The sequence below is a fragment of the Zonotrichia leucophrys genome, chromosome 18, assembly GCF_028769735.1.
Source record: "Zonotrichia leucophrys gambelii isolate GWCS_2022_RI chromosome 18, RI_Zleu_2.0, whole genome shotgun sequence".
NCBI lineage: Eukaryota > Metazoa > Chordata > Aves > Passeriformes > Passerellidae > Zonotrichia > Zonotrichia leucophrys.
This window is the reverse complement of record NC_088187.1, coordinates 11,652,313-11,675,668: the sequence shown is the minus strand read 5'-3', so window position 1 is coordinate 11,675,668 and position 23,356 is coordinate 11,652,313. Positions and strand designations below refer to the sequence as shown.

The window sequence follows — 23,356 nt, the reverse complement described above, 5'->3', positions numbered from 1 at the left end:
CTCACGGTAACAGCCCGGCCCGGAGCATCCCCCCGAACCCGCGGCGCCTCCAGCCGCTGCCCCGGGGCCATCCAGAGCCCCGGCGGCTCCCCCGGAGCGGGATCCGCTCCTCGGCCCGAGGGACAAAGCCCGGGAACACCCGCGGCTGCCGCCGGGCCCGGGGGGACCCAGACCCGCGGACCAAGGGATGTCCAAGGGATGCTCCATGGATGTCTAAGGATGAAGATGCTCAATGGATGTCCAAGGTTCTCCAAGGGATGTCAGATGTCCAAGGGATGGTCCAGGGATGCCATCAAGGATGCTCCAATGGATGTCCCAAGGATGCTCCAAGGGATGCCCCAGGGGATGTCCCAAGGATGCTCCAGGGGATGCCCCGGAGACCCATGGCACTCACTGGAACCTCACCATCCCCTCCTGGCCCTGATATGTGCCCCGGGCTGAGGGATGTGTTATAAATGATCGACTATATCTTACAGACGCTTCCATGTCCCAGGCCAGACAGGTGAGAGGATCCTCCCCGCTCTGGGTGCAGTTTTATCCCCACAGACACACCAAACCTAAACCAGCCCCTGCTCCCCAGCCCGGGAGCCATCTCCAGCTCACCTCTCCAAGGAAACCCCAAACTGTCGCATTTTGCCTGTCCTGAAGCCTCTCCCAGCCCTTCCCGCAGCTCCTCACACCTCGTGCATGGGCAATGTGGGACATTTTCAGCCAACGTTTCGCGGTGACAAAGGCCAAAGCCCCGCCTGGCCATGCCCGGACGCGGCCGCTGCCGCATCCCCGCATCCCCTCCCGCCCTGCCATCCCCAGTAATTCATTCCCCAGCGCCCCCCTGCCCGGGCCGGGGCTCACGCAGCAGGGAGAGCCCCGCTGTGTATTGCATCCCAATTTGCCATGCATTTCCACACCATTTGCTTCCTTTTCTTTTTCCTGCACTGGGAAGCCGCTCGCTGCCCAGGGGTCCCGGCCGCTCCGGGATGGGAACAGAACAACAAACATACAAGGACACGTATTTATTTATGGCACACGGTGTGTGGGGACGTTGCTCCTCCCAAAATGCTGCTCTGGGGGCAGCACAGGCCCCTCTGACCCCCGCACAGGGCCACAGGACCCACACACCACGCGGGGCCCAGCCACCCCATCCTGGCAGCTGCACAGCTCCATAGCCGGCTGCAGTACCCAAATGAGATGCAGATCTCTGTGCTTTGATTGGCTGAGGCCTTGGGAAAAACAGCCACCATTTGCCCACAACAAACATGGCCATCATGGCCCGGCTGCTCCCTGGGCTGGGCCCGGCCTCACCCTCTGGGCTCAGGGACATCCCAGACACCCCATCACCGCTGCCACGGGGGTCCCGGGGCTGGAGGAACGGGGCACCCCTGCAATGCACCTGACTGGGGGGTCCAGCCCAAATCCAGAGGTCAGGGAGCCTTGGGAACCCCCCAGACCTTGACCTGCACCCACCAGGCCAGGGCTCCCTGCTCCACAGGGCCCCAGAAAGCAGCCGTGTCCCTCACCCAGCCTGGCAGGATGGGCAGAGCACAGAGCCCACAGCAGCTCAGGGTGACCTGAACTCATTCCCAGTAAACCCCAGTTTAAACATTTTTCCAGTCCAGGAGCAGCACATCCCTTTCCCCTCATCCCCATGCCTTCCTTCAACACCAAACCCCCTCTTGAGCCTGCCAGCCCCTGCTACAGACACAACACAGGACCCACGGCATTCCTGGGATGCCTGGCCTGCTTGGGAACAGCTACAAAATCAGGGTCCGTCAGGTTAGCTCGGGGGTCTGACTCTCATTTTAAGATGATGACGGTTTTCATGGTGATTGGTGAATTTATTGGCCCAATGTCACTTTGCCTGGTGGGAGCATGGGCCAAGTTATTCATTCAGTGGGTGTTCCTGAGTTTCCCCAGAAAGGTGAAGTCCCTGTTGGGGATGGGAAACTCTGAATTCATGGAAAAGGCACTTTCTCGCAGGTGGAGCCACAGCCCCAGCAGCAAGGGGGACATCTCATCCCACCCCAGGCAGCAGCCCCAGCGGGGGCAGCCCCAGCAGCAGCTCAGACCAGCAGTGCCCAGGGAAGCTCCAGGGCTGGGATGGCCTCCTCTGGCTGGCCAAGAGGGAGCAGGACATGTCAGGAGCCCTGGGGTACCCCACTCTGCCAGGGGTAAGAGGCTCAGAGCCCACAGCAGCCCAGGGACTGCCCAGGAACAGTTTTTAATAAAGCCCTGGGAGGAGAAAGGAGATTTCCAGCCCAGGGAGCAGCACGGTCCTTCCCAGGCTCAGCAGTGTGCCATGGGGGCTGAGCAGCATCAGGGATCAGAGTCCCCACGAGGGACCAGGGACAATGCTGATGGCACAGCCCCACAAATGCTGTGGTTCCTAAAGGGACACAAACCTCAAGGGCTGCTCCCAGTCCTGAGCCCCAGCCCATCAGGCTGGACGGAGCCTCTCCACTCACCCAGCCTCCCCTTCCTGGCCCCGGGAAGGCAGAGAACAGCGACCCTATAGCCCTGCATCCTCCTGGGGAGCACAGGAGCAGCAGCACCGAGGGGCGGCTGGGAGAGGAGCTCAGCCAGCATCGCCCGAATCAGGGCTCGTCTCTCAGAGCCGAATCCCCGCAGCCAGGAGAGCCCCAGGGCTCCTCATCCTCATCCCTCGGGCTGCCCCACACCGCCGGGATGGGCACGGCCCAGGCACACGGCGAGGGGAGGTCACACCGAGCTTCTAAACCTCGGAGGTGCCGCACACAAAGAGCCGAGCTGGCACAAGGTAAATGAACTCGAACAAAAAGTGCGGCGCTGTTACAATTCCGTGTCACCTTCGGCTAAAAAAACGCTCCTACAGCTCTTCCCATCAGCGACCGACCGCGGTAATTGTCAAAGGAAACAATGAAAGGTGACAGCGCCCGAGCCAGGAGAGCCCCTGGCATGGACCCGGCACCCAGGCACGTCCACACCCCGCGGTGCCCGGGTCGGTCCAGTCTCACATTGCCTCTACAGAGGGTCCCCGTGGTGACATCCCCCCGCGGCGGGGACAGCCCAAGGCACCCGCTGCCGCTCCGAATGACCCAGCATCGCTAAACCCGCCACGGCTACACCCGGCACAGCTAACCCGGTATCCCTAAACCCGGCTCCGCTAACCCGGCATCGCTTACCGGAGACGGCAGTGCCCGGGGTGCGGGCGAGGCCCCTCGCAGGACACCCCATGGCCCGTCCGGCTCCTGCTCAGTCCCTGCGCGCCGCGGGCACCCAGGCTCCGGGGCGACGGCAATTCATATCCCCGCACGGTTAACGGCAGGCTCCGGGCCCGCGGAGCACAACTCCCTGAGGTGCTGACTCATCTTCTTCCATGCCTGTAAAGCACCATATTTCATCCTTCCACGCCCACAGCGCACAACCGCCGTGCAGCGGCTCCCACACGCCTCGGTGCGTGCGGTGCCGGCGCGCTCGGTGCCGCCGCACCCCCGGTAACGCGGCTCGGGAGGGACCGTGGGCCGGGCGGGACCGAGCTGCGAGCGGCACCGCGCGAGGGTCACGGCCGCCCGCCCCCTGGGAAAGCTTTTATTCTATTATAATCAACTATTTTAGGACTAAAACGTGCCGGTGCTGCTGCCGCCCGCTCGGCCCGGCGGGGACCGGCGCTGGCTGCCCCAGCCACGGGCGCTTTGTGCCCAGGAGGGACCTCGGGTGGGGGACTCGGAGCAGGAGCCCCTCGCGGGTCGGACGGGGGGATCCCCCCGCGGGGCCGGCCGGGGAAGCCCCTGCGCCGCCCGGGCAAACAAAGCCCCGGGCCGGGCCACCCCATTGTCCCCGCTCCGGCCGGGCAGCGGCCGCCCCCGCGCGGGAGGAAGAGGAGGGGTCGCACGCAGACAATGCCTCCCCCCACCCCCCACGCCGGATCGCCCCGCCCCCCGCTCCCCATTGGCCGGCGGGGAATTTGGGGACCCCCCGCCCGCCCCTCCGCCGTATTGTGCCGGGGGGCGCGCGTGGATCTGGGGGGGCCGGAGCGCGCGCGGCCGCCGTCGGGGGCGCGCCCGGGGGCTCCCCTTGTGTGTGAGTGCGCGGGGGCGTGCGCGGGGCCGGGGCCATGGAGGAGCTGAGCAGCGTGGGAGAGCAGGTCTTCGCCGCCGAGTGCATCCTCAGCAAGCGGCTCCGCAAGGTGGGACCCGCCGCCCGCAGCCCCGCTGTCCCCGCGCCCCCGCCGGCAGCCGCTAACGCCCCTCTCCCGTCTCTCTCCGCAGGGCAAGCTGGAGTACCTGGTCAAGTGGCGAGGCTGGTCCTCCAAGTGAGCGGGGCGGTGCGGGGCGCGGGGCGCGGTGCGGGGCCGCGCGGATCGCGGAACCATGCGGTGCGGGGCGCGGGGACCGCCCGCCCGGCCGCTTTTGTTTGGGTCGTGCCGCTCCTTTTGTTTACAAATAAGCGCGGCCGCGGCCGGGCCCTCCCCGCCACCGCGTGGGGCTCCGCTCGCCCCCCCCGGGCCGGTGCAGCCCCCCGGAACCGCCGCACCCCCCCGGCCGTGGCGGCCCCGCCGCCGCTCTGTGCAACCGGAGCTCCCCCGGGATGCGCGGGGCTCGCCTCGCCCCGCCGCGGCGTGGCCGCCCCTTCCCGATCTCCCTCCCCCGGCCCCTCTCCCTGCCCGCCCCCCGGCTGTGCCGGCCCCCGGTTCCGCCGTGCCCCGGCCCGTGCCAGGCCCGGGTTAGCCCGGAGCGGCCGGGGGGGTCCGGCCCCTGCTCTCACCGCTCCGTGTCCTCTGTTGCAGGCACAACAGCTGGGAGCCCGAGGAGAACATCCTGGACCCCCGGCTGCTGCTGGCTTTCCAAAAGAAGTGAGCAAACTCTAAATGTTTCTAAGCAAACTGTAAAGTCAATTAACTTCTAATTGGCTGCACGTGTGGTGGGAGCCGTTGGAAACAACAGCCCGGAGCTGGCGGGGCCCTTTGTGGCCAGGCCCTTTTGTTTGTCCCCGGAGTCACGGTCGGTCCAGGTCTACCTAGAGCGGCTGTGCCCTGGCCGGGCAGACCCCGAGGGTTCGGGGTGCACCCGGGGAATGGGGCAGAGCCTGGCACGGACCGGCGGCTCCCTGTCCCCATCCAGGGCTCAGGGACCTTGGCTGTGCCTGGGGGGTGGCTGCAGACCCCTGGGTGTGCAGTGTGCTTGTGAGGCATTAAAGGGAACTTGTGGAGGGTGAGGCTCTGGGAGAGTGAGGGAAACTGTGGAAACTCCACAATATCTGGGAGAAAATCATAGAGAATGTTTGGATTAGGAAGGATCTTAAAGCTCTTCCTGATCCACCCCATCACTTCCACTATCCCAGGCTGCTCCAAGTCCTGTCCAACCTGGCCTTAGACATTACCATGGATGGGGCAGCCACAGCTTCTTTGGGCAGCCTGTGCCAGGGCCTCAGCACCCTCACAGGGAAGAATTTCTTCTTAATCCCCCATGTAACCCTGCCCTCAGTCAGCTGGAAGCCATTCCCTGTTCCTGTCACTCCAGGCCCTTGTCCAAAGGCCCTCTCCAGCTCTCTTGGAGCCTCTTTAAGTACTGGGAGATGCTCTGAAGTCTCCCTAGAGCCTTCTCCAGGCTGCACCACCTGGATGGCAGGACAGGATGGTGTCTGTGCTCGTGCCTGGAGCAGGCTGAGAACAGCAATGGTTCCAGAGCCCTGCACCCCAGAATCACTCACGGGGCAGAGGGGGAGCCAGCTGGCCATGGCAGACACAGTGCTGCCAAGTACTTTGACATAATAATAATAAAAACCATTAAAGTTTATGATAGGATTCAATTATAACTGGTTTGTGGATCAGTTTTATTCAAGAACAGGATCTGGTGTTGAGTGCAGACAGGATGGTGTTCAATCAGCTGGATGTGTTACATATGAGCACCATCCCATTTAAACAAAGCAAGGCTTAGCAGGGCTGGGGGTAGATCCTTCCCTCTGCCTGATCCCTTTGTGGCAGAAGAACAGCAAATCTCACCCAGAGCTGGGAAAGGCACAGGTTTAGGATGGGTGGCACCACATGGTCCATTGCTGAGTGCTGGGTGCCCACAGGGAGGCTGCCTCAGCTCCCCCAGATGATTTTTCTCCCCCATAACCATTGTCCTTGATCCTTGTTTCCTCAGGGAGCACGAGAAGGAGGTGCAGAATCGCAAGAGGGGCAAGCGGCCCCGGGGCAGGCCCAGGAAGAACGTGGTGAGTTCCAGCCATGGTGGGACAGCTCTGCGGGGCTCTGCCCTTGGAGGGCACTGGGGTTTGGGGCTGGCCTCGAGCACACAGCTCATCCCATCAGCTGATGGATCCCTGAAGATCAGGGAGATACACGGATAGAGAACCTGGCCACCCTGGAGGGTTTGTAGTGCCCACAACCATTCCTTGGTCGTTGCTGTTATCTCTCTCCGTCTCTGCTGCTTTGCAGGAACCAGAGATGCCTACGAAATCCAAGTCAAGCAGCTCCTCTTCCTCCACGTCCTCCTCTTCCTCCTCTTCCGAGGAAGAGGATGAGAGTGATCTGGAAGCAAAGAGAGGTCCCCGCAGCAGAGAGACGCACCCGGTGCCGCAGAAGAAAGCTCAGATCCTGGTGGCCAAGCCCGACATGAAAGACGCTTCCAGGAAGAAGCGCGGCAGGAAACCTCTTCCCCCAGAGCAGAAAGCAGCCCGAAGGACTGTGAACCTGACAAAGGTGCTGAAAACATCCCGGAAGGAGGCGGGGGGCAGTGCCAAGCTGGTGGGGAAGCTGCAGCCCCAGCACAGCACGCAGGGCTCAGGCCTGGCCATGCTGAAGGACCCGCCGGGCGCCCTGGCTGGGCTCAGCTCCGGGGGCTCCTCAGGGGAGAACCTGCCCAGCATGATGAAGAGCGGCTCGGCGAGCCCCAGCCAGGCCATCAGCTGGCAGAGCTCCATCGTGCACTACATGAACAGGATGTCCCAGAGCCAGGGTGCGGCCGAGAGCTCGGCCCTGGGCAGGCTGGCGCTCAAGGCACAGGCAGCCAGCAAGGGGAGCTTAGGGCTGGACTTGAAAATGAGGAGCCAGAAGGGCTCTGGGGAGCTGGGGCTGAACGCACAGGGACCCAAAACTGCAAAGGCTTCCGGCAGCAGCGCCGGAGGGGACCAGAAATCAGGGTTTGCTGCTGGAGGGCAGGTGCTGCCCAACGGCAGCAAGGCACCATCGAGCTCGTCTGGGGCCAGCAGCCAGGCAGCCTCCAGCCAGGAGCTGAACCTGCAGGCTCTGAACCTGCAGAGCGTCAGGAACGGGCCCAGCACGGCCAGCGGGAGCAGCGTGCCCCGGCACCTCTGCGGCTCCCTGGCCAAGGGCGCTGCTGGCACCGCCCCTGCGGGTGCCAAGGGCGCGGGCACTGCCAAGGGTGGCGCGGCAGGGGCCGGGCTGAACGCTGCCAGTGCCGCTGCGCTGCCAGGGGCGGACGGAGGCAAGAGCAAGAAGCAGACACAGCGGGCAGGTGACAGGGACTCGGCCAAAGGGGGCTCGGCGGGCGCTCCTGAGGCACACGCGGCCCCCGAGAGCCGCAAAGGCCCCGCGCTGTCCGAGGCCAGCAGCGGCGAGGACACCAGCTCCGACTCGGACCGCGATTCGGCCTCCCTCCCGGGCGTGGCTCAGAACATGTCTGTGTCCATCCAGACCAGCCAGGACTGGAAACCCACGCGCAGCCTGATCGAGCACGTCTTCGTCACCGATGTCACCGCCAACCTGATCACAGTGACGGTCAAGGAGTCCCCCACCAGCGTCGGGTTTTTCAACCTGCGGCAGTACTGAGCCCCGGAGCCTGAGAGGAGGGAGAGCGCCTTTCAGCCTCGCCCTCACCTTTGCCCAGCTCTTCCATCAGGTGTTTTTATTCCAAGTGAACACGGAGCCCTCGTGAGACCTGCTGGACCTCGTGCCTGGAAAGGCTGGACAAGTAACACAGTGAAACCCACTCCAAACTGCCAGCAGCTCCTGGATTTCCTCCCTGGCTTCTCTCCATCCTCTTCTGGAGCTGTGCCCCATGTGGGGTGGTCGATGCCATGCCCTGGGAGCGGGGCACGGGTGCTGCTGGGGTGCCAGGCCGGCCAGTTTCGAGCCAGGCTTCACTGCCTGCAGGTCTCTGCTTTGAGGCAGCAGATCCAAGGGCTGCAGCTCACTGACCACAGGGTGTGGAGCTGCCATGGAACACTCCTACACCTGGGAGAGTCTCTCCTGGGCCTCCCGTGGGTCTGTCTGTGAGCCATGGGGAACTGCAAGTCAATCCAAATGAGGCAGCTGCTGCTCCCAGCCCTCGGGGCTGTGGGGGGCAGCTGCATTCGGGGGTTTTTCAGGGTACACTCAGCCCAGCCACCCCCCTGGGCGAGGTCATTTCCAATGATGGGAAACCCACAGCGGTTCTGTTGGGGTTTCCAGCTGATAGGGAAATATTGTTTACATTTTTTCTTAAGGATTTTTTTTTTTTTTCATGAGGGAGGGAAATAGCCCCAGTCTAAGATAGGTGAAGTCCTGGATGCCACTAACAGAACAGGTGGCAGAGGTGCTTTTTTTGGAGGGTGTTTCCTTTCTGATGGAGGAAAGTCCTGCCTTGAGAGCCAGCAGGATCCACCAGCTTCTCTGCAGTGACTTGGCTTCCAGAAGAACGTGAATTTCTGGGCAGCCCAGGGAGCCCCCACACCCCTCCTGTGCCTCATCCTGGCAGTGCCAGCATCTCCACCTCCTGCTCAGCAGGTTCCAGGCGCTCACAGGGACGGAGCTGGGGAATAGTCTTTAAGCCTTGCAGAACGTGTGAACCCTTCCAGCAGCAGGTGGGTTGGTGCTGGGGCTGCCAGGACACCCAGGACTGCTGCTCCCTGGGTTAGACTCACCCTGATCGTCCGTGGTTTTCCCCAGAATGCTCAGAAGCTGCTCAAGGCCACCTGCATAGGTGGTGTGGAGTGGTGGGAAGGGAGAGGAGAGGGAGAAGGGCTGAGGCCAGTGGGTACCTCAGGCTGCTGTTCACCTGAGCACCATTCACCTTCCCCTGGCCATCCCACAGCTGGGGTGCTCCTTTGGGCTTGTATTGGCACCCAGTGATGGCTTTCCCGCTGCAGTGTTTTCCCTGCTGCAGATTTCTCCTAGAAGCCAAAATTAGCAGCAGTTCAGGCAGAGTTTAGTAGCATTCGAGGTCATTTTCGTTCTGTTGATGCCGAGTCCTTTTCTCAGAGGCAATGAACAGCTGGAGCTGCCCCTTCCCTGCATGGTTCTGATGTCCCTCCCCTGAGCAGCAGGTCACTGCTTAGGGGGTCCCCAGGTGGCAGAGGTGGCACCAGGGCAGGATTTCCCTTTGCCCCAGGCAGGGACACTCCCAGAAGTGTGGGTGCATGCACCAAACTGGGGGTGCAGGTGCTGGTGACCCCCTGAGGCAGCAGCCCCCATGGTCATGGGGTCATTCTCAGGTGATGCCAAAATGTCACAATCTGTGCAGTTTACCTTGTGCTGTAACCTTGCCAAACGAGCCCCAGGGCAGCACTGGCCTGTGCCAGCAGCCAGCAGTGCCCCGGGCAGGGTGTGTGCTGTGCCAGGGGTGCCAGTGCTTTGGGAGAAGAACCAAGGGCTCTGGGAGCATGGGGTGACGCTCTCAGCCACACACCAAACGTTTGCTGCCTGGTGTTTGTGAATCCAAACTGATAACAATGTGCCTTTGGACCGTCCTTATCTCAGCCTTGGCTGTGGCACCGGTCCCACCACAGGTTTGTGCCTATGCAAAGCAGGGTGGTCACAGGGTCTTGGGGACACGGTGACACTGTGGGGACAGTGTCCTGGTCCCCTGGGGGACACCAGCTGTGCAGAGCCCTGCTGAGCAATGCCCTGAGGGGAAGCTGGCCGGGCAGGGATGCTCCTGCCTGCAGCAAGAGGATGTGTGGGTTGGTTTCTCCAAGGGGAGAAAATGGTCTGAGGATGCTCCAAGGAGGGGCCAGGCCCCAAGGGCAGGGCAGGAGCTGGGCTGTGACAGCAGGGGAGGTGCTGGCTGCCTGCACAGCAGCTCTGGGCTGGCTGCTCCCTCCAGAGCCCTGTCCCAGCTCCCAGGGTTCGTCCCTGCAGGGCCTGGCTCCTGCCTGGCAGAGGGACACGTGTCCACAGCAGGCAGCCCCTCCATCACCCACCATGTCCCCTCTAGCAGCACAGGACTCTGCTCTCGCCACTTGCTATTGTGCCTTTTGCTCACCAGCTGGTTCAATTCCAAAGGTCTGACGATGGTGAAAATGATAATCCAGGATTTTACATTTCTTCCCCAGCCCCTTTCTCACTTGCTGTTCTGGGATCTTGGCTCTCCCAGCAGCTGGGGGGGCTGAGTGCACAGTTCCCACTGGGGTTTGTTTCCCAAAGACACATCCTGTGATGAATTTACTGGAATCTTTGTGGACAGGGGTTGGAAGACCCCTGGTTGGTGCAGACCCTGGTTATGTGCCGTTAGGATTCAACTTCTACCTTTTCTTATTCCCTTTTTTTTTTGAGTTTGCTGCTATGGGTTGGCATGTTCAGCCGGGTGTCAGACAGGCAATTAAAGGTTTGTCACTTGTCATTTTCTAAGGGGTTTCCGATGTGGAAATCCTGTGGTATTTGTATAGTGAAAGGATATTTTCCCCAGGCGTAATCTGGTTAAGCATCCTTGTTGTTTTCCATTGGACTGGAAGAGGTGGCCGATTCAGCCATCATCCTGAGAAACTGAGTCTATTTTTATATATATATTTTGTACCAAAAAAATCCCAGGAGCACACGGAGGGATGGAGATAGTTTGGGGGTTTGGTTCGTGTTGAGTTTCTGAGCTGTGTGTGATGGGCTCCAGAGCCAGGAGAAAGGTTTTACTGACAGAAATTTGAGATAGGTGAAAACAAACAATTGTTCTTGTAACTTGTGCCAGTCAGTGCTCTGATTTGTACGTTTTAATTAAAGAGAGAGCCAAATCGCTCCTGTATGACACTTATGATTGCTTTAAACCGCAGCTGTTTGTTTGCTTTTATTTTCTGAGAACAAAAGTCGGGGATGTTGTTGCCCTGGGAAAGCATGAGTGCTGTGGGAGCAGGAGCAGCTCCCCACGCAGCACCCCGGTCCCTCCCAGCCCCTCGCCCACGTTCTCTGAGCAGTTTTCCAGTGTTCCTGGACACTAACGCTAGCGTAGCCCCCAGCTCTAGGCTGCTTTTAATTTATTTGCAGGAAAACACTAGGAAATGGTTACGTCGGGTGGGGGGTTTTCTATGACTTTTCCACACTTCTTTTCTAGCATATCAATAAATATTTTTTTAAACTTTTCAGCCTCGTGTGGTAACTGCTTCGGGAGCGCTCCCGTTCCCCTCCGTACCCCCGGCACCGCCCGGGGCCGGCCTCGCTCCGGGGCTCCGTGTGCCAGACCCGGGCTGGGGATGTGCGAGGCTGGGACGGGAGCGAGGAACCGGAGCGGGGGAACGGCACCGGGGGAACGGCACCGCGTTCCCTGCGGGCTCCGTGCCGGCCGCAGCCCCTCCCGGCCGGGATCCGCTGCGCCTGGAGCTGCCCCGAGAGCTCCGTGAGCGGAGCTCAGGTGAGCGCCCGCACCTGCGGGACCGGGACAGGCACCGGGGCCGGGACAGGAGCGGGACAGGGACCGGGACCAGGGCAGGACCGGGGCCAGGCCGGCCTGCGGAGGGCGCTGCGCGGCCGCGGAAGGGCGCGGGCGGCCCCGGGCGCTGCCGTCGGTGCCGCCGTCGGGCGGGAGCCCCCGGGCCGGCCCCAGGCGCAGCCCCGCGGCCCGTGTGAACGGGCCCCCCCGGCGGCCGGCGGAGAAAGGCGCCATTGTGCGGCCCTTCCTCCCGCTCCGGCCGGCGCTGGCAGCTCCCGCGGCGCGGGGTCCGCGCCCCACCCGCCCGAGCAGAAAAAGGAGGTTAATGAGGACACGGCTTCAAAAAGCCACGAAGCCCCCCGCCCCCGCCCGGGCCGCGCTCGCACAAAGGCCGGGCCCGACGGGCAGGGGCCGCCGCCGCCCGAGCCGTCGGAAGGGCGGAGCGCCGCGGGCCGGCCCAGCGCCGGTACCGGGCGGCACCGAGCGGCCGTTCCTGCGCCGTCCCTCGGACCGGAGCCGCTCGCAGCGGCCGCCACCGCCCCCTCCGGGCACCGCGGGACCCCCGGGGGGCGCCCAGACCTGTGCCAGCCGCGGAGCCTCCGCCGCCCCCAGCCCCGTCCGGTCCCGGGCTGCAGGGCCCCCACCCCACCGGGACCCCCACGGTACCCCCAGGGCCACAAAGGGAAGCCAGACACGTTTCTATTTACAAAGTATATATTTAAACTGACATAAAAAGCAGGTCTCATATGGACATTCACGGCTGGCAGAAGACACGTAGTTAAGCTTCACTTCTGAGACTGAGATTTAGCCAAATCGGTTTTTTTTGTACAAGTCTTAGATTTAAATAATTCACACGCACGCGCCCGCACACACACACACGCAGGGTACACGGCTATGTACAGACACACGGATACACGCACAGGTACGGCTCGCTCCAGCTGTGCCGGACACACGGACACGGCGCTGGAGCTCCCAGCGGGGCGGCGGCGGCTCCGGGCTCTCTGCAAAGGGAAGGATGCTCCGGCCCCGGCGGCAGCGGGAGCACAATCAGCTCAACCCCCTCCTCCCTCATCCTCCAACAACACCGTGCCAGCACCGGAACCAACGCATCGGCTCTTCGTACGAACCAAGTTAAAAACCTCAATTTTACAAAAGATGTCTTTAAAAAAAAAAAAAATTAAAATGAAAAAGAAGAAAGGAAAACCAAACTGGGAACTGTCAGACACGATGGCTCCCTTTGCACAGCCAGTCCAGCATCCTGCCAGGCACCTCTCGGGTCCCAACAGAAGGATGGGGAAGGGAACGGGGCAAGGTGAAGCTGCCGAAGGGCCCTGCAGCAGAGATGGCCCTTGCCCAGCCCTTCCTTCAGCCTGTGGGAGCTCCCTGGGCCTTCAGGAGCTCAGGGATGAGGGGCCCTGGCTCAGTCCCAGCCCTCAGGCACTGCCGGGCCCGTGCTTCCCATCCCACTGACAGCCAGAGTAAGGTGTGAGGAGGACAGGGCCACCTGCTCCACCTCAGCCAGCCACAGCCAGGCCAGGCTCCCTCTCCGTGCCAGGGTGGCCGAGCTGGGGGAGCAGCAGAGCAGGGGCACCCCCAGCCCCACAACCCACAGCCAAACTGCTGCAGCTCGTCCAGAGCCCCCAGAGCCTCCCTATCCCAGCCAGGGAGGGATCCCAGCTCCAAATCCCAGCCAGGGAGGGATCCCAGCTCCGGATCCTGGCCCAGGAAGGGATCCCAGCTCCAGATCCCAGCCCCAACAGGGATCCCAGCTCCAGATCCCAACCATGGGAGGGATCCCATCTCCGGATCCCAGCCCTGGAAGGGATCCCTGCTCCGGATCCCAGCCAGGGAGGGATCCCAGCTCTGGATCCCAGCCCTGGGGGAATCCCACGGGCAAATCCAGCACCAAATCCACCCGAGGCAGCGGGGCTGCCCCACGCAGGAATATTTCGCCTCTTGGCTATTGTTTAACCACTGCAAGGAAAGGGACATATTTATTGTCTCTGAATGCACAAAGGTGACCCTGGGATTCGTCAGGGATGTGGATATTACAAAACACTTTATCAGGAGTCTTCCAACAGTCTGAAGTAAACTGTGATTGGGAATAAAAATAATGATAATAATAATAATCCACTTTCTGTAGCAGAATAAAGTAACTAAATATGGGCAGTGAGATGTTCCCTCCCCAACCTCTCTGGCATTTCAGGAATGTAAACAGAGGGGGGTTTTGTTGGGGTTTTTTGTTTTTAGTGGATGGGGGAACAGAATCAAGCGACCAGACAAAATGAAAACAGATATACTCAGCTCAGTCCCATCTCCCACAACTGCTACGACAACTCTATTAAAGTGCATTTCAGTATCATCCCTCAGGAACCTTACACACACAAACTCCTCTCCTCCGCAAGAAAAGGGAATTCAAGTTAATACTTCAACACTTTTAGCCTTTTTATGGATTTCTGCTTTTCCCCGCCCCGACTTTGTAGCAACATGACTTTTTTTGTTAGACTGGAAACACCCCATCCCCAACAACACTGTGAATTCAAGTGCTCACGTCAACTGTCAAGGGCAACAGTCCTGGACACAGCACACTTGATTGTACAAGCAACACCTTAAATCACAATCAAGAAATCCGGGCGCTCGGCCCTGCGAGGGAGCAACACGTCCCCCTCCACCATCCATAGCATCATATGAAAAATAATAGTTAAAAAAACCCAGCACATACTTAGCTATGAACACTGTTATGTACACCGGCTCCTGCGGCAGATGCGTGAACTCGTTAGTTCTCAGTTTTATTGTCCTTTCTAGGAGCAACTGAGCAGTCACTGTTGTCTCCATTTAAATAAAACAACTCAGAGTTGAAATATATATATATAGATATATATATATAAGCATTTTTTCTTAAATAACATATTTACATCTAATAGAAAATATAACTCTAGAGATAATCTTTCCAACGAAATGTAAGACGTGAAAAAAAAACAAAACAAAAGAATGAGTTAATGAATTTAGGACAGTTTCTAAATTCCCTCCAGGACCAAAAACAAAAGAAAAAAAAATTTAAAAGGAAAAAAAAAAAAAAAGGAGCATAAAAAAAAAAAAAAAAAAGAAAAAAAGAGAGGCCCACCAAGCTCTACCAAGCTTTTGTCTGGATCTGACTGAAGAAAACCCCAGCACCACCTCCACCAAACTCATCGCTTCTCCTTAAAGAATCCTTGGTCCGTGCTGCTCTCCTTGATGGTGACGGTCAAAAAGTTAGAGGTCACGTCAGTTACCACCACCTTCTCCAGGTTGTTGAGAGAGGGGCTCCAGGACTCCTCCTCGGGGTCCCCCAGGATCCTGGCAACGGGGATCCTGGCGATGAGCGAGGGCCGCCCGGCCGGGCCCCCCACGCCGTCGCGGTACAGGCCGCCCACGTTCCCCGGGCCCACGGCGCCGTGCAGCAGCTTGGGCCCGCCGGGGTCCAGCCCCCCCTGCCCCTTGGCGTCCAGAAAGTCCGCGCGGTGCTTGGCCAGGCGCGGGGGGAAGGCCTCGGGGCCCGGCTCGGCGCGGGTGGGCCCGGCCAGGGCGCCGGGCAGCTCGGGCTCCTGCCGCCGGGCCAGCTGGATCACGCTGTGTCCCGAGCCGAACTTGGCCGCCCCCGCCTCCTCCATCTTCCTGGCCTTCAGGTAGTCCCCCACCTTGTCCCCCGGCTCCCCCAGTTTCCTCTTGGAGGCGTCCAGAGTCTCCGCAAGGTCCTTGTACAGCTCCTTCCTGGGCTTCGGGCCTCTCTTTTTGGGGGTCTCCCCGGGCTTGTCCTCCACGCGGATCACCCGCTCCCGGATGCCGTCTGCCTTGGGGGTGCTGCTGCTGGAGCTGCCCTGGGGGGCCAGGGCTATGTTTCTCAGTCCTTCCCTAGCCCGGGACGTGGAGCCCAGCTCCTGGGGGGACCTGCCGGGATACGGCACCCGGATGCCCCTGGAAGAGTCGCTGCGGAACTCATAGGTTTTGGCTTTGGCTTTTGCCTGGGCCTGCAAAGAAGATAAATCACCCGGTGACTTTATTATCCTGCCATCCGGCTGGGTAATTGCAACTTACAAGAGGCCACCTTTGAGGGAAGCATCCTCCGAGGGGGCTGGAAAGGGACCCCTGCCCTGGCCTGGAGCCCTGGCACGCGGGCTCCGGCCTCCTTACCTTTAGCAGGAAGGTTTTGGGCTTGGGGCCTCGCTTTTTGGGCCCATAAAGCTCCATTTCTCGCTCCCTAGAGGTGTTAAAAGAACCAAAGCTTCAATTCAGCATAGCTACAAGACAGCAACATATTTACAAGCGCAACTGCTACAGCTAGTAAAGGCCTTGTACCTCTCCTCGAAGGCTGCGAGCAGCCGGGCATCCAGGATGTTCTCCTCGGGTTCCCAAGTGCTGTACCTGGGGGCAAGGCGGGACGGAGAGAGGGAACAGAATAAGGAGCCAGGAGGGAGCAAGACAAATAAAATAAAAAACCAGGGGCATAAAGGTTCTGGTTGTGGCACAAAGAGAGAGCAGGGGGTGCAGCCAGCATCCCCCCAGCCCCTGCTGCAGCCCCCCGCGGCCCCACGGGCCACTTACTTCTGCGACCAGCCCTTCCATTTGACCAGATATTCCATGCGGCCCTGCGGATGGGAAGCGAGGGAAATAAATATGCGTGGAGCGAAACCCGCGACAAACCCGCGACAAACCGCCCCGCAACAAAGGTCCCCCCGCACCGCCCCGGGCAGGGAGCGGAGCGCGGCGCGGGGTGTGGGGGGGGAGATGCAACAATGAAAAATAACGCGGATTTCACACACACACACATATGCATGCACACACACACACACGCACTCACACACACGCACCCCCCCGGGCGCGGGTTTAACGCCGCCCCCCCCCAAAGGCGCGGAGGGAGGGAGGGCGGGAGCGGCGGAGCGGAGCCCGCCCCGCGGCGGGGGGAGACAGAGCCGCCCCCCGCGGGCCGGGGCGCGGGTCGCGGGGCGGCGGGGGCGCGGCGGGGGCCCGCCGGGGGGGCACCTACTTTGCGGATGCGGCGCTTGAGCAGGGCCTCGGCCGCGAAGACGCGCTCCCCGACGGCCGAGAGCTCCATGTTTACGCGGCCGCTCGCAGCGCAGGGGCGGCCCCGGCGCAGCCCAGACCATAATACTCCGCCCGCTGACGTCACCGCGCCCCCCCCCCCGCGCGGTGGAATATTCCGCCCGCGCCGCATTGGCCCGGCCGCGCCCCGCCCCGCGACGTGCACCGCGTCCCGATGGGCCGGGGCGGGGCCTGAGGGCATGCCCACCGCCACGCCCATCGGGCCACGCCCACTCGTGCCGGGCCACGCCCCGCTCGGGGGGACGGCCCCGGGAGCGCGGGAGGGGCGCGGGGCACAAAGGGGGCGCGCGGAACGGGGAACGGGCGCCACGGGGCTCCGCGGTACCGGGAACGGGACGGGGGGTTCGGCGGCGCCAGGACGGTGCGGAACGGAGGTTCCGCCGCGGAATGGGCCTGGCCCGCCTACCGGTGGTCGGACAAAGAGAGCGGCGTCAGGGGTGGGAGCGATCCCGCGCGAACCGCCCGTCCCGGTAGCGGGTCCATCCACGGACAGGCGCGGTCCCGCGTGCCGCTCGGCGCCGCCGCCGTTGCGGGAACGCGAATCCTTCCCGGCGACCCGAACACGACAGGCAGAATTGGGTACCGCGGCCGCCGGTTTCGTTGTGCCGGCAGCCCCCGGCTGCGGTCCCAGGGGGGAGAAGAGGTGACCCGGGGCCAGCGGGGTGGCTCCACGCGGGATTTGGTCCATCTGCCCCGTTGTCTGTTAGCAAACTGGCGGAGGAACGGGGCTGCCAGCCGGTACCGGGAGGCTGCCAGCCGGTCCCCCCACTGGGTCCCCGCTCCGGCTCTGCCTCTCGCCCCGCGGCACGGGAGACAGCACCTTCTCCCCGAGGCGGCCACGGAAGAACGAGACACGCGCGAGTCGCGGGAAACCGGAGCAGCCTCAGGCAGACAGGAGGTCCCACGCGCCCGGTTCTCGCAAGTGGGCAGGGACCGAACCCGCCCCCCGCGCTGTCGATGTGAGCCCTTCAGCCCGGTGCCGCGGAGTGAAGCCGTTTCCGTGTCCGTGGGCAGCGCCGCCGCGGGGAGCTGCCCCGCGGGTGGGACGTGCGTGGGCTCCTTTGGCGCCTTTCACGACGGACGAGAGCAGAGGAAGCCCTCCCGTGGGTCTTTCCCTCCTGTCTCCCCTCCGCTAAGGAGCTCGAAGCCGACGAGCAGCGGGTCTCGGCGGCTGCCACGCTCACGAGTGGAAAACCCACTGCGGGAACGGCCGCGGGGATGCGGCTGCGCCGGCCCTCCGGTGAACGAGAGGGCACCCCCAAAGCCGCGCCGGCCTGGGGCTGGGGTACGAGACCCTCCCCTGGCTGGAGAAGCCGCCCGTGGGCGCGGGGACCGGAGGGCACCGGCGTTGTCCCCACCCCGAGCAGCGTTGTGTCCCGGGATCCTGCCTGCCGCCGTGCCACCCGGGCGGGCACGGACCTCCAACGGCGGACACGAGTGGGGCTTCGGGACCCCGCGGGGAGCGCCGACAGCGGGACCTGCACGGCTCCACGCGGCACGTGGACCTCGTGTGTCGGCTCTCCGTGGGCAGATCCCTCCTCCCGCCGCCCCCGGCCGAAGTGAAACCGGGAGGAGGCGGAAGATTCCCGCTCCGCGGCTCCCGTGTACTCCCACAGCACGGCCCAAACCCCGCGGCCACGGGAGCCGTCGGGACACGCGAGTTGTGCGCGGCGTGGCCGGGCCGGAGGGCAGCGCAACCTCCGCGGTCTCCCGGCCCCCGGCGAGCTGCGTCCCGGGAAGTTTTTCGTTTATGTCGAATTAATCGTTGTTAATTAAGGCTGGTCGCGGGGCGACTCGTGAATTGGCGTGGACGCGGCCCGCTGGACCCCGTTCCTGGGAAGGTGCTTAGTACAGGACAGAGCCGGCGGCACCGGGGGCACGGCCCGGCGGGGGAAGCGAGGCTGAGGGTCGGAAGCCGATGGTGTCCCCCCGGCACGACCGGCGCCCGTTTCCGTGGCCGTGGGGCTGCCGCAGCCCCGAGCATGTCGGTGTCTGCCCGGCACCTCGGCTGTCGGTATCCTCGGTGCGCGTTGGAACCGCGGATCCGAGGCCGTGCCGCCCGGTACCGGCGCCACACGCGAGCCCGGAGGGGCCGCGCAGCTCCCGACCGAGCAGCTGCCTTGGCCCCGCCGCCCGCGGAGGAGCCCCGCGGCCACGCGTGGGGGCGCGGAGGGGAGAAGCCGAGGCTGAGGTTCCGGCTGCCTCCCACGGCGGCACCAGCGGACAAACAGCTCCATCCTCCCGCCGGAACCCACGCGGAACCCGCGCGGGGCCGGAGCCGCGCCCCGGTAGAGGAGCGGGGGGGGCAGGCAGAAGGGGAGATGCAAACGAGAACGGAGCGGGGAAAGCAGCGCGGAGCCGCCGCCGCCGCGGGGGAACCGCCCGAAGCCCCCGCGCGTGGGTGAGCGGGGCCGGGGCTGCGGCCACTCGCGGTGGGCTTGGCACGGAAGGAGGAGCGGGACAGAGCTGCTCCAGCCGTGCGGGACGCGGCAGCGGCGGGCGGGACGGTACCCGGGCAGTTCCCACCGCCACCGAACGGTGACCGGAGAGCTCCGAGCCCGGAGCCGGCGACACCGCGGGGCCCCTCCCGCACAACCGGGCCCCCGGGAGCAGGGGCTGAGCCGGGGCACGGAGAGCCTTCCACGCTGCCAGGGTCAACGGCAGGAGCTGCCTGGACGCCCCACGGGCTCTCGGCCGGGTGGGACCGCTCATCCCTGCGGCTCCCGTCATCCACACCGGTCCGGGGCCCGGTTCTGGGATCCCGGGACTCGCTGCCGATAAGGGGACAGCTCCGAACCGGCGAGAGCGTGTGCTGTCTCGGCAAACCCCGTTTCCGCCCATTTGACCCCAAACCATCCTCTCGGCTGTGGGTTCTACGCTCCTCCAGCCACACTCGTGCGATGAACTCCTCGGGGCTCAGAGGGCTGCTGGGCAGCAGAGTGCCCGGCTCCCCCCTCGGTTCTCCCTGTGCCGAGGACACCACGGCAGCGAGTTTTGCAACGAAACCGGAGAGCTGGAGCCCCTCTCGGGGCCGCGCGTGGCGGCGGCGGGGCGAGCGCGCGTGTCCGAGTGCGGCTGAGCCGGGAGAACGGGGCGGGAGAACGGACCTGGCTCCAAGCCGACCGCCGGCACCACGGATCCCCCCGCATCGCAGCGGGGCAGCTCCCCGCCACTCCCGTGTGCTCTGCTGGCCGCGCTTCAGAAGCTGCTCCGTCCCGGGGCCACTCGTGACGAGGACGACAGGATCCATCACAGCCCCCCGCCCGACCGGGCCCGGTTCCCCGCGCGGCCGGGGATGCCGGTGTCCCTCAGAGACCCCTTCATGCCACGGTCGCGTCCCAGCGTGTCCCTATCTCCTGGGCGATCCGAGCACGGTCCCCACCCTGGGACCTCAGAGGGGAGAGGGGGAAGAGCAGGTGGCCCCCGCAGAACCCCAAAACTTGCCCGCCCCCGAAGCGATCCGGACCGGGCTGGCCCCGGGGTCCCGGGAGAGGCATCCCGCAGCCCGGGTACCGCCGCGCAGGGCAGAGCACGCCCCGCAGCCACTTTCCACGCGAGCTCCCTGCTTGCGTGGGCACTGCCCTGCACACTCGGAGAGGCCAGCCCCGGATTCCCGGTCAGCCCAGCCGCCCGGTTCGGCTGCGGGTTTCTCACGATTCGGTTCCGTGCCCGAGGCGCGCAGGAAAACTCTTCTCTCCCCCAGTAGCTGAATGGAGCCGGGAGCAGCATCGGCACCTCGCCGCCCCACGGACCGGTACCGGGCTGTGCCGACGGGGGGTGAGGACTCGGGACCCCCTGGCACCGCCGGCACCGCCGGCTCACGGTGCTGTCCGAGACCGGGGGCTCAGCCCGGCCCCCCAGACGCCGCCTTTTCGTTTCCGAGCAGCTCGGGAACAACTGGGGAGACAGCGACCGGCTCCGAGCTGCGGCACCGGTACCGCACAGTGCCGCGGGGCTGCTCCGGGTAGCGCGGGGGTGTCCGGTCCGAGGAGGGGACATCTCGGGTGGGCCCATGCAGCGGCGACGCCGGCGGTCCATAAGACCCCAGAAATTCCCGTGCAAGTTTTCGTGTCGAGTGTTTGACATCGAATTCATGACGGGGCAGAGCTTCCCCGGCGGCTCCGGAGGGGACGTGGCGGCGGGAGGCACCGTGCCCCCCCCGGACACGGCTCGGGTCCGGCCGACGCCTGGGAGGGCACCGGGTACGGTTACTGCCCTTTCTCCGGGCACCGAAGGGAGCTGGCGGAGCCACGGAGGGATCTCGGCGTGGACGGACACAGAGGGAGCGAGAGGATCCCGGCTTCGGGGACTCTACCGATCACCTGAGCAGAGGAACTTGTCTCTGCCCGTTCGATCGTTATTGCCCGGTTACGGAGGCTTTGGCCGGTCAGCGAAACGACCGCCCCGAGGAGACGCAGCTCAGCGCCCGTCCCGCTCGGGCCCCGCCGCCGCCCCGGGACCGAGCCGCACATCCTCCCCGGGGCAGTCGGTACCGAGGACCGTGGTGGCCAAACCCCTCTGATGCTCCGCTGCCGCCCGGGAGGCGGCGGGCGCAGCCCGGCCTCGTCCCGACGGTGCCGCTCGGAAGCGCTGCATTCATTTCCCGGCGCGTCCCCGCCGGCCCGGTGAATTCCAGGTGCTTTCCATAGGTGGCACCGTCCTCCTGGAAATGGCGGCTGCGGCCTCCGCGCAACCGGCGGTGTTCCTACCACCCCAGGGGGGCACTGCCGCCGCCTCCGCCCGGGCCGCCCCCCCGCACCGCCGGTTCAGCGGGGCGGAGCGCCCGCAGGAGCCCCGGGAGCTGTGCCGAGCCCCGGAGCGAAACGCGGGGCTTTTCCCTCTGCGGTGCCCGCGGCGGAGAGAAGGCGCCGTTCTTTCCTGGAGCACAGACCCACGAACGGCGGGGAGTCTCCCGAATCGGGCGAGCTCGTGGGAGAGCCCACGCGAGTCCCGCAGCCACCGGTTCTTGGGGGCGGCGTGCCCTGAGCCCCCGCTCCGGCCAGACCGAACGGCGGAACCCCCGCGCCGTTCCCTGCGGGGAGAGCCCTCGGAGCGCCCCGACGGCAAAGCCCCCGCTCCCGGTTCTCCGGGCGTGCCGGCACATACCGGAGCCCCTCGCGGCCCCGGCGCGGCGGTTCCGCGGGTCCCCTCGAACCGCCCGGGCGGGGAAAGCGCCGCTCCCGGGGGCGGCGGGCCGGGGGGCGTCGTTTATCGCCCGCTCCAGGCTCCGAGCGCTCCGCACAAAAGATCTTTTGTTCCCGGGGGTTCTGAATTTGCTCATTATTGGTAGGAACATAAACACGAGCTGTTTGCGGATGGGGAGAGGGAGGAACCGGCTCGAATACGGTGTGGGGCGAAGAAACGGGAATGTTCCGGGGTATTCCTGCACCCCGTCTGGTCGGCGCGTCTCCGTGCCGCCGGCTGCTGACCGCGCAAGGACGGCACAAGGACGGAACGGATCCGGCCCTGCGGCGGCCAAGGGAGTGTCACGCGTGGGCAGCGGCCACGCGAGGGCCCCGCCAGGGCGGGACAGAACGCGAAGCGCGGCCCAGCGGCCACGGCCCCGCCGCGGGGGGAACCGGGCTGGGATGTGACAAATGAGACGAAGTGCGAATCGAGCCGCCCGGGGGTGCCGCTACCCCCGTCCTTCACCCAGCCCAGCTCTGTCCCGGCTCCGTCCCCGCCCGTTCCCACCGCCGTCGCCCGCTCGCGCGCAGCCCCGCGACTCCGCTTTTAACAAAAGCAATTAGAGGTGAAGCGCTGCTCATTTGCATTCCGCTTAATGACCGGCGGTGGTTTCCGCGGGGCGGGCGGGGTCCGGCGGCAGCGGCGGGCCCGGGCCCGGTGGGGCGGGGGGCGCGGCCCGGCCCCGCCCGCGCTCAGGCCCCGCCCCCGGCCCCGCCCCCGGGCCCAAGGTACGTGCTGTATTTAGGATCATGCCCTTATATGGTGATGCGCGCTGCGCCCCGCGGACGGCGCGCACCATATAAGGAAACGGTGCCGGGGCCCGGGTGAGCTGGTGAGCGCTGATTGGCCCGCCCGTATCGCAGCAACGGCTCGGGGGGGGCAGCGGCCCCGCGCCCCCCCCCGCCCCGGCCGGGACCCCCGCGGGCACCGAGCGGAAACGCCCCGACCCCACGGGAACACCCCGACCCCACGGGAACACCCCGACCCCACGGGAACACCCCGATTCCGCGGGAACACCCCGGTCTCACGGGAACACCCCGATTACGCGGGAACACCCCGGTCCCACGGGAACACCCCGATCCCACGGGAACCTCCTGGCGGGACCCCCCCCGACCGTGAGACCCCCACCCGCCCGGTGCCGCTGCCGCCTCGCTGCCCCTTCCCGAGCCGGGGCTCCCGACCCGCCATCTCGCCATGGCTCTCCCGTGGACACCGACGGCACTTGGGAGCCCACGGCGCTCCCGAAGTGCGGCGGGACCGCCGCTCCTCTGTCTCCGCAACGCGGGGCACGGAGGAAGCCGGCCGTGCCTGCCCCACTGGCGGCAGAGCACCTGGAGGGACCGCGGGCTGAGACAGCCGGCGGGACGGGGCGGTCCCGTTGCTCCGCGGAGCGGGACCGTGCGTGGGCAAGGGGGGAACGAGCCCCGGCGCTGCACGGGCTGGGGTGACCCCGATCTGAGGCACAGGAATCGGGGACTTTGCGGACGAGGGCGGCCGGGGGGACAACGCTGGGCGAA

General features: G+C 64.5%; 3 protein-coding genes across 5 annotated transcripts in view; 1 reads left to right on the top strand and 2 right to left on the bottom strand.

Moving 5' to 3' along the window:
* RBFOX3 (RNA binding fox-1 homolog 3) overlaps positions 1-3,424 on the bottom strand; it is a 121,573-nt gene extending 118,149 nt beyond the window's left edge. The window contains exon 1 of the mRNA XM_064728935.1: positions 3,159-3,424. The gene's annotated coding sequence lies outside the window, so the exon portion shown is untranslated. The remainder of the gene's footprint in view (positions 1-3,158) is intronic.
* Positions 3,425-4,024: 600 nt separating this feature from the next.
* On the top strand, positions 4,025-10,850 carry CBX2 (chromobox 2). 2 transcript variants are annotated; one of them, XM_064728928.1, is made up of 5 exons: positions 4,025-4,162; positions 4,245-4,288; positions 4,763-4,828; positions 6,123-6,189; positions 6,416-10,850. In XM_064728928.1, exons 1-5 carry the CDS (start codon positions 4,091-4,093, stop codon positions 7,766-7,768), a joined length of 1,602 nt encoding a protein of 533 aa, XP_064584998.1. In that variant the 5' UTR covers positions 4,025-4,090; the 3' UTR covers positions 7,769-10,850. The 2 variants fall into 2 exon arrangements, with proteins under 2 accessions (XP_064584998.1, XP_064584997.1); XM_064728927.1 differs by having other exon boundaries at positions 6,123-6,192.
* Positions 10,851-14,650: 3,800 nt separating this feature from the next.
* Positions 14,651-16,685, bottom strand: CBX8 (chromobox 8). Of its 2 annotated transcripts, none has more exons than XM_064728438.1 (5): positions 16,576-16,685; positions 16,134-16,177; positions 15,888-15,953; positions 15,723-15,813; positions 14,651-15,559 (listed from the first exon to the last, which is right to left on the bottom strand). In XM_064728438.1, the coding sequence occupies exons 1-5, from the start codon at positions 16,642-16,644 to the stop codon at positions 14,741-14,743; spliced, it is 1,089 nt and encodes a 362-aa protein (XP_064584508.1). In that variant the 5' UTR covers positions 16,645-16,685; the 3' UTR covers positions 14,651-14,740. The 2 variants fall into 2 exon arrangements, with proteins under 2 accessions (XP_064584508.1, XP_064584509.1); XM_064728439.1 differs by having other exon boundaries at positions 14,652-15,559; positions 15,723-15,789.
* Positions 16,686-23,356: the final 6,671 nt, after the last annotated feature.